The 9,966-nt window shown below is 36.6% G+C and overlaps 1 protein-coding gene across 1 annotated transcript; it reads right to left on the minus strand.

Annotated features, from left to right (window-relative positions):
- Positions 1 to 89: 89 nt before the first annotated feature.
- LOC100805034 (FACT complex subunit SSRP1) lies at positions 90 to 6,076 on the minus strand. The gene is made up of 16 exons (XM_041014478.1): positions 5,734 to 6,076; positions 4,717 to 4,902; positions 4,431 to 4,536; positions 3,636 to 3,772; positions 3,373 to 3,456; positions 3,196 to 3,290; positions 2,941 to 3,049; positions 2,686 to 2,772; positions 2,501 to 2,593; positions 2,102 to 2,299; positions 1,850 to 1,995; positions 1,624 to 1,771; positions 1,095 to 1,193; positions 828 to 1,001; positions 519 to 597; positions 90 to 407 (listed from the first exon to the last, which is right to left on the minus strand). The coding sequence occupies exons 1-16, from the start codon at positions 5,785 to 5,787 to the stop codon at positions 280 to 282; spliced, it is 1,923 nt and encodes a 640-aa protein (XP_040870412.1). The 5' UTR covers positions 5,788 to 6,076; the 3' UTR covers positions 90 to 279.
- Positions 6,077 to 9,966: the final 3,890 nt, after the last annotated feature.

Here is a 9,966-nt window from a genome sequence, read left to right on the forward strand (position 1 = left end):
CACATTTAAAAGGATGCATGTCCCAGATCAAGTACCAATCTGCAAATCTGGAACAAAAAACAATAAAAAAAAGTAGGCTTGATCCAATATTTTAAATCATATTCGTGCAACAGTTGAAGCAAAAAATTGTTACAAATCCTACATCAGTTGGCCATAAACTTGTGTCAATTTACGAAGCATATGAGTAGATGCCATCACCAGTAAGAAATATACGGCTCATGGCTTACATTAGCTTGCTGCATAAGTATTTATAAAACTGCAAGATTTTTTTTCACAGCCTTAGGCACTGTCAGATTCATTTCCTGAATCAATATTCATGGGTTGTGGATTCTTGTAGCCACTAATCTCATCCATGTAACGTTTTTTATCTTCACGCGCCTTGGCCTCGTATGGTTCCTTCTCTTCCGCTGTGCATTCAATAGGTAAAACAAAGTACATTTAGTGATTTAGTCCCTAAACATAAACTCAGATTATAAGGTGGAACTGCATGAAATGAAACAATTGGCAACCAGCCATACCAGACAACTTTTTCCATTTCTCTCCAAGTACTCTTCCCACATCCGTAAATGAAATTCCAGGATTAGTTTTCTTTAGATTCTGTCAAAAAAATCAGGAAATAAAGTAAATAGAACTTAACTTACATAAACCCCTACTTGACTTCAGGTAGATTTTTTAATATCTTACAATCAAAATAGCTATTAAAAATGTTGCTAAAGGTCATTTTTGGCTACAATGAGTCCAGTGTCCAGACACATTGGAACAGTACCCACAGCTTACACACCCAAATCCAAAACCATACAACCAATATGACATAGAATAGAACGCACCTCTCTTTCCAATTTAGAAAAGAACATGAAACCGGACATTGCCCTTTTGGGTGCATTTGGGTCCTTTTTCTTCTTCTGTTTTTTCTTCTTTCCATCTTCATCATCTTTTGATTTCTTTTTAGAAGTAGATGCCTTAGAAGGCAGATCCTTCTTTGATTCCTTTTTGGCAGGCTTCTGAAAATTGGTCACCATTAAGGTGTCAGACACACCAAAGATATAAAGAGTAGAGAGTATCACAGATTACAAATATAAATGAAAATAACTTGCCTCTTTCTCATCACCACTATCAGTGGCATCAGAATCGTCTGCCCCAGAATCATCAGTAGGAGAACCTTCATCATCCTTGTCAGCAACAAAATCAGAATCCTACATACATTTACCACCATTTAATGTATATAGAAACAAACAAGAATAGGAAAATCCTGCAACACTGACCCCCCCCCCCCCCCCCAAGACCAAAGTGGATCAACTTTTGTCAAGTCCAGCCTTACAGAAGCACAGAACAAATGCCCACAAACAAAATAGCAAGCAAAACAGAAAACACAAAAAACAAAAATGGATTAGACACTTAAAATAGCAGAAGGTCAACCACATACTTATTCCAATAATTGCAAAAACTGAAATGTAAGCTTTGAGTTCACTTAAATTTTTCATGCCCGACTATTTTCAGGTTTTGTTGGTCAACATAAATAAATGTTGTCTACTTGATTTTTAAAACAAAGAATGCAATTTTACTAAATGCTACTTATGAGCTAAAGATAAGGGTGAAAGTTATATAAAATATCTGTTTGATCACCTCCTCATCACTTTCATCTTCACCAGCTTCATTTTTTATGCGCTCAAGATGTGGATCAACAGCATCATCATCATCATTCTCAAGAACCTTCTTTATACCAACAGTAGGTTGGGCATCTCCTAAGTTCATAATTTTCAAGCCCTTTGAACTGGATGTGCAGACCATAAACAAATTGTTTATATAACAATTAGTTGTATGTAGAATTTGGCAATGGGCTAACATTTACCTGATAAATTCATACAAATTGTGGTACTCATTTCTCTGAATATTACGGAAGAGATGCTCTTGTTCAGATTTTAGTCTGATAAGAAGGTCAAAATAATGCATATTGGAGCCACCAGCAGCATGCCGCTCAAATTCCACATAGTCAATCTAATAGGAAAGGGAAAAAAAATTAAAACCTCCATCATGTAAATATCATATGCTATATCAACCAGTAATTGACATTTGGTTGTCTGTAAGAACAATCAGATTTTACCTCTTCATGAAGAATAAGAGTGGGAGGTTTAGGTAGAAAGAAGAAGCTCTTCTCAAGGGGATACAGAATTCCATCTTCAGCTTTCAAAGATGATTTCACTGCATAACCATCTTGACAACTCCTAAATTTTCCGGGCTTGGTCACTTTGGCACCAGACAAACCACGTAATATTGTGGTGAACACTTCATGAATAAGACCCTGATTATTGAATTGAAAATGAAACACATCAGATATTGCATCATGTGATATGCATGACCAACAGTTAACAAATTCATGCATCACTCAATCATCTAAAATGGGCAAGATGTTCTTTTCTATTTTCCCCAAACAGTCCTTGAAAGGCAGTATCTCGGGTTATATAATGACATGGATCAATTATTAACAGTTTAAGCAAAATACCTTATAAGACAGCTCCAACTTGTCCTTGAACTTTGTGTTATAAAGATCTTCATTTATTGCCAATTCACTTTCAACAACATAATCAGTTTCAAACTATACAGAAATGAGCAAAACAATGTTAGGTTCAGAAACAAGTAAAATACACATCACATAAATTGGCAAATCATGAACTATTGAGCACTTACCTGCATCACAATATGAGGGTACAAAGTTTGTCCCTTTCGAATAGGGGGATCAAGACTAATAATGACAAAGGTATGTGGTTGATTAGACTACAGAAACATAGTAAAATTGTCAGTACACTTAACAAGTCCAAAGAAAAGCATCAATTTAAAGACATGGCTGGCTAATCGCATTGAAATTTTACTCGTCACTTAATCACTTAATATGAAAACAAATATCAGTCAACTTAAATGAAAGTACAGGATCAGGAAATGAACCTTAGGAAGTAAAAATAGGCGAACCACACTGCTATATTGGATTTTGAAATCATTAGCCTGTCCTTGAAGCCGCAAGAATGACATGTGTAACTCAACACTGTATCGTCCTCTACAAAAAAGTGCAAATTTTAATTAACAAATATTGATACTTGATATATTTATTGGAAGGACACAAATACAAGAAATACAAAAAAAACTACAATAAGAAGCTAAAAATACTTGAATGATACATGTCTATGCATTTAAAGACACTACCTTGGCGTAAGGATAGCAATACCCTCAAATGTAACAATGGCATCTTCACCTCCAGCACCAACATCAGCCATAGACATAATTTTGTCACGGAAAACCTGATGCAGAAAAAATTAAATGTCAGTTAACCTAGAAGTTATTATAACATGAGATCTTTTTTATAGTCTGAAACAAACTCACCTGAGCAGGGGGACGATTTTCATCACCAACAAACTGGGTGTTGGAATTTGGTATGTGGAAACTTATCTCCATCAGTGAATCTTTCTGAGATCATAACATAAAACAATATTAGGCCATAAAAAATTAAACCAAATAACTAGAGTCTTCAGTATTGCACAAGCCCAAACTTGAATGAGAACAATTTTCTAGCAAAAAGCTGCCAGTTTGGCATGAATTTACTAAAACATATAAGACTATATAAGTGCATAAAAATATAGATATACCTCATTAGCTCCAGTTGTGTCATCCACATGAAACTCCAAGATCACATCATTCTTCCCTTGAAGCTGTGTTTGAGAGACATCTGCTAAAGATACTTCAAAAGCTTGCTTTGAACCAACCATGAAAGCCAGCATATTTCCTGAAATGGAAATAGAAAATAAGAACACCCACTAATCTACTAGTATAACTACTTATAAAAGCAGTCAAGTCAAATTTTATCAAACAAGCTTCACCAAAGAAAAACAAGAATGACATAAAGTTCCTCTTTGAGAAGTCCACCACCCCCACCCCCAAAAAACACATACACAAATAAAGACCACTTTCCTATCTTAACAAGTGTTTTTAGCTTAAAATTGCACTTCATGTGATTACCAAAGTGGAGGTAGTGATGCCTAAATGCATTCAACACTTAAGAGTATGACAAAAGAAAAGAAGCAACTGCAAATTGGGGAGGGAAAAAGTAGCAGCACATAAGATCGCAGCCTTTCTTCATATATGAAAATCATCATGCACTATCAAGAAAAACCAATGCTCTCCAAGAACAAACTGGGTGATATCAACTGAATTTCTTTGAAAATAGGAGAGCTCCACCCTTTGCTAAAAATATTGCCGGCCCTTTCCTCATGAGTGCTGCTATATCAAACAGAACATATTGCCAAACTAACATTTTTCCTCAAAAATCAAATTTACAAAAACTAGCACGTAAGGATGACAGAGAGATGTTTAAGATACATGTGACATGCCATGTGGAGAATATCAATAACAACACATAAGTCAGTTCAAGTAATTTCACCAACCATTTAGATCAACTTCTCCCCAATTACGTCCGCTAACAGAAAGTTGCTTCTCTTCTACTGATATTCCACAGGTGTTTTGGAAAAAATTGGTCAAAGTTACAACATCCTGCAAAAATATGAATAAAATAACAATATTAGAAATTAACATCCAGCATTTGCTAGCAGTACAAGTCCAAGTCCTCAATATTTAGATTTGTCACAGTTAATAAAAGGAACAAAAGTTTGAATTCCTTTTACCACATCAAATGTATGAAAATACACATTCGGGAGTGGCAGAGAAAGTAACCTGGTCACGAAATCCCGTGAACTTGTAGTACAACCCATCTTTGATTTGAACACCAAGTTGGTTACTCCTTGGTACCTTCATCCATGTCACCCCCATTATGTCAGATTTATCAACTTCAATTAATTTACCACCACCCTGTCTCTTCCATACAATTCCTCCAGGATATATTTTTATCTGCCCTGGATTCTGCAATCTCAATTACATGAAAAGAAGTGTCACACATCTTAATTCAACTGCTAATTCCAGTCTCCTATGCACAAATCACTAGAAAAAAATCAATTTTTTGACTCTCTAATTATCATTATATTTTTATCAAAAAGCAATGAAGCTGATAAAAACTCGACAGTTGAGATGGAACAACAAGCAATGCAACTCTGAGTAGGGGCTATGCATATCCCGCTTGTTCCTACAGAATATTAAATAAATGGTACATAACACCAAATGAAATATCACTTACTGGTACAGAAGGTAGAAAAATTGGAACAAAAATACTTTGCACTTGCTTTGTACAACTAGAAATATGATCCCAAAGAAAACAACTTATTCAACTGTCTATTTTCTACTAAGGTTTTAAGAAACTGTCTGCCACCGCATCATCAAGGTTTTCGGGGTCTCTGTGACAGTATTTACCCCAACAAAACCCCAACCATGACCACAATTTAAAACCTTGTTTTCTACCGCGACCCAAATTTCATCTAATAAACAAAGCACTCCCTTAGGGTTTTAAGAACGAAACAAGAACCACTAATGCACAAATATCCCGCACTAGTCAGTACTAACTAAAACAGCCAAGTAAAATTTCAACACATTTATAAAATACATAAATAGGTACTCTTCTACGATAATAATGATAATAATTAGGGATTAAATCAAATGAGAAGAAAATACGAAGAGCAAAACCCTAAGATTCGTTCGCTAGCAAAACTCTCAGTGGTACATGTAAAATGAAATCAAAAGGCATGGTTGAATGTGGCAAACTAAAAATTAGGGTTTAGAAGAGAGAGAGAGAGAGCTTACGGTGCCTCCACGGCCACCGAGGGTGATGTTGTTGAAGAGATGACCGTCCGTCATGGCTCGCCTCAGAACAACAGAAGAACGAATAAGGTTGGGTTGTGTGATATTGCACACACACACAAACGCAATGCCAAGATAAAAAGGAGCGCGAACGTGAATTTCCACGTCCAAGTAACAAGGGTGTGTTCGTTTTACCGTTTTAATCCATTGACACGTGTTCCAATGCACCGTTTTGTGAGACTTGAACGCACTTTTGAAGTATTTTCCAAAGTTGCCGCAAAACTTAGGCTTCCATCTAAACACGGTGTTGAGTGTAGCTGCAATGAAGGAGTTTGAGTGCTGCAACGAGCCGAACAGCGATAGCATTAGCAACCCAACAAGAACAGAAAGGACAAGGGAGTTGCTACGTGCACCCAGCAAAATTGCTGGGGCACCCAGCAAACAGTGAATGGGCAATTATGTCCTTCTGAGAAGGCTATTTCCGAAAGACCTTTCTTTCGAAAAACTTTCGGAAGACTATTTTTCCGGAAAACTTCCAGAAGACACTTCTTCTGGAAGAAGAAGGTGAACTTTCGGAAGAAGTGTCTTTCGGAAGTTTCCGGAAAAAGGATCTTCCGGAATACTTCCTTCTTCTTCCGGAAGAAGGTTGCTCCGGAAGTTTTTTTTTTTTGTTTTTTTAAAATGTTGTATTTTCCTAATTATTTGATTTTAATAAATAAATTAAGTTATAAAATAAATAATATTATTTTACATAAATTATTATTAGTGAACATAATTATGAGTAATATTTGTAATTTCTTTTTTACGCGCATGTAAATGTAAATAATAATTTGTGTGACAATTTAGTATAATTTAAATCATAGAAATTTATTAATTCGTATATTTTATAAAAAAATAATTATAATTTGTATTACAAAACTTAATATATAATAAAAAAATAATTATAATTTTATAACAACGTGAAGTAAAATAAATTTCATTTTATAATAATAACTAAAAATAAAATAATATTTAATGTATATGTAATGATGATTTTGCCCCTGGTTGTTTCCTTTAAATTTATTGTGCTTTCACCTTCATCCCCGTCTTCTTGCTATTGTTATCCTTTTCCGTAAAAAGTTTTTCTGGTGGTCCCGTGAAGTAGAAGTTCCGTAACAAGCGATTTGGTGGTCCCCTGAAGCAGTTGTTCCGTGTTTGAAGTTGTTTTGGTCGTTACTGTTCGTATTTCGTCAGAGGTACGCATTTATCGGTTTTTTTTTTTTGCGTTTTCTGGATGTTCTTTAGAGAAGATGAACAGTAAAAAACTATTTCCAGAATTACTTTTTACTGCAGAAGAAAGTAGTTCCGGAATGAGAATGTTGAATTTCTAGTAGAAGTTCTTCCGGAAGTTACCATGTTCAATTCTGGAAGAAGTGCTTCCGGAAGTGTATTCCGGAACAACTTCTTCCGGAATTGAACATAGTGACTTCCGGAAGAAGTTCTTCTGGAAATTCAGTTTATTAACAAATTTTTTTAATTCTGCTTTAAAATTTATATATATATATATGAATATTATCATTTATAATATCTGTATTATGGATATAATTGATTTAATTAGGTATAATGATTTTGGTATAATATTAAATGATTTAGGTAACATAATTGTATTTTGTTGTAGTAAAAAAATGTTTTATTAGTTGTTTAATATAGTGTTAAGTTTAGTTTAAGTAAATAATGTAGTTATAAATTTAGAATATATTTGTATTAGTTGTTAATATGTTTGTTAGTCAATATGTAGTGAAATTGTGGATGTGGTTATATGATAATTTGAATATACTTGTGTATGATGCATATGTCCTGTTAATATGTTTGTTAGTTAATATGTAGTAAATTTTTGGATGTGGTTATATGATAATTTGAATGTACTTGTGTATGATGCATATGTCCTTAAGATGGACGAAGATCAATGGAGGTATGACTATGCGATGTCACAAGAAGTTCATATGGATTATGATTATGATAATGAAGAAGAATGTGGGGTGAATGAACCACATGTCAATTGTTCAAATGCTTTTAATACGTCTCAGGTAATCATAGATAATTTGAGTCATTTGGTTGAATGGATGTTTTGTAAAAAAATTAATATGTTTGGGTTGCGTTGTAGGTATTCGGTACTCGAGATGATGTTTTGCAATGGGCTCAAACAGTTGTCCATGAAAATGAATTTGTTGCAGTGATTATGAGGTCTGACACAGATACCGGTAGCAGAGAAAGAAGTTCATTTGTCTTAATTGGGTGTGAAAGGAGTGGTACGCACAAGTGTAGGAATAAAGAATTCGTTAGAAAAGACACTGGGAGTAGGAATCAGAATCTATACGTCAGTTAATATCATAAAATAATAAACTGTGCAAAAAAGGCCAACTATATTAAACAAAAAACTGTAATAATTACAAATATTCATGTCAACTACAAGACAAAAAATAAATACAATAATCAATGCTCCGTGCAGCGTCTCTGACGAGCCCTGACACTTCCATCAGCACTGGCTCCCCCTCTGACAATCGTCAGGCAGTCCTGCATAATCTCATATAACTTTGTGCCTGCAGTGACCATCCTAAGGTTTGAGCACACGCTCCAACCTCTGTGCAATCGCCTCATATCCCTCGTAATCATCCTGTCACAGTCATTAAAAAAATTTATTATAAAATTTAAAATAAATAACAACTCATCAAACATTAAACGCGCAAAAAATCTTACCACATGTGGAGGGGGGTCAAATGCCACTGGAACCTGGGGGTTGGGCGGTTGTATGTACTCCTCAGGGTCTGCAGCTGGTGCATCTCTCGGCTGGTCACCTGCCTAGGTCGGTATCATGAATAGGTGAGATATGCAGAAAAACCACTCCATGTAATTCGCAGATACTTGCCAGACACTAGACAAAGCTCACCCGCAGGTAGTACGTGCTCCGCAAAATACATCTACCTGTCATCTATATCATCGTGTGACAATCGAGCACTAACAGGTGGCGGAGGGATGCTTGGGATGTAACCAAACTGTCGTACCACCCTCTCTGGTCGAGCTATGACCACCATAGGACCCCATCTCAGCTGACCCTGGAATGATGAAATCAGCTCAAAGGCCCTAACCCCTCGATGCTCTGTGTACGGCAACCAGGACACATCTGTGACGGTCAAAACATCACAATGTGCCCTGTAAGGTGCTCCTGTGATTCCCTTCATGTGCGCCTTCGACGTCAACCACCAGGAAGCACGTAGGGACGTCTCCTGGTATGTATCATCTGTCACGCACTAATGCACACTAGGGAAGTGCTCATAGATCCAGCACTACACAATAAATGAGGTTAACATAACATAATAACATATTTAAATCATAATCGAATGTAACATATTAAAAAACAAAAATTTACCTGTAATAGAGTCAGGTACCCCGCAAGCTGTCATGTGGTGGTCCTAGAAGCCTCATCTAACTGGTCATACATATGAACCAGCCCGGCAACTCCCCAAGCATAACCACCACTCTGAGCGAGGTCACGGAAAGCGTCTAGGTGAACCACATGCACGTATGTTGCACTCTTATTAGCAAAAAGAGTGCAACCGACCAGGTGCAGCAGATAAGCACGAGCTGCTACAATCCACCGCTGGGCCTGACATCTCATCTCATAAATGTCTCGAACCCATCCTAGTCGTACATATGCCCCACGTGTCAGTGCTGTCTCGGCTCTAGCCTCTTCGGCAGACACCTCAAGCAACTCTGTCAGCAAAAATCTCGCCTCCTCCGTAGAAAGAGCATGAAAACTGTGCAACGCGCCAGTGATAGGCAAATGAAGGAGTGACGACACATCATCCAAAGTGATCGTCAACTCTCCTACCGGAAGGTGGAAGGTGCTGGTCTCGCCGTGTCACCTCTCCACAAATGCGAATATCAGTCCAGGATCGCCAGTAACAACTGAAAAATCGATCAGTGGACTTAATCCTGTGGCAGCAACCAGTCCTTCGATCTGAGGCACTGGCCTCCCAATCAGTGTCACCTTCCTCCCATGTGACACCAACTTCAAATCAGGACGTTCCTGATTTGAAGTACAGATTATACAATTATTAAAAAAAATTAATGACAAACAAATCAACAATGATAAATAATTAACAAATTAAAATACATGTCCACTCCAAACAGCGTGTGCAACATGGTCTGCAAATGATGTCAGCACTGACGGGTCACGTGGTCCACCAGGGAATCCCT

This window comes from Glycine max, chromosome 3 (assembly GCF_000004515.6).
Source record: "Glycine max cultivar Williams 82 chromosome 3, Glycine_max_v4.0, whole genome shotgun sequence".
Lineage (NCBI taxonomy): Eukaryota > Viridiplantae > Streptophyta > Magnoliopsida > Fabales > Fabaceae > Glycine > Glycine max.

Excerpts from the sequence above, each read along its gene's own strand:
- LOC100805034 (XM_041014478.1), bottom strand. The coding sequence starts at position 5,787 with ATGACGGACGGTCATCTCTTCAACAACATCACCCTCGGTGGCCGTGGA. Across the intron at positions 3,457-3,635 it reads ACACAACTGGAGCTAATGAG|AAAGATTCACTGATGGAGAT; the intron begins GTATATCTATAT and ends TTATGATCTCAG. Across the intron at positions 1,996-2,101 it reads CTCTTATTCTTCATGAAGAG|ATTGACTATGTGGAATTTGA; the intron begins GTAAAATCTGAT and ends CTTTCCTATTAG.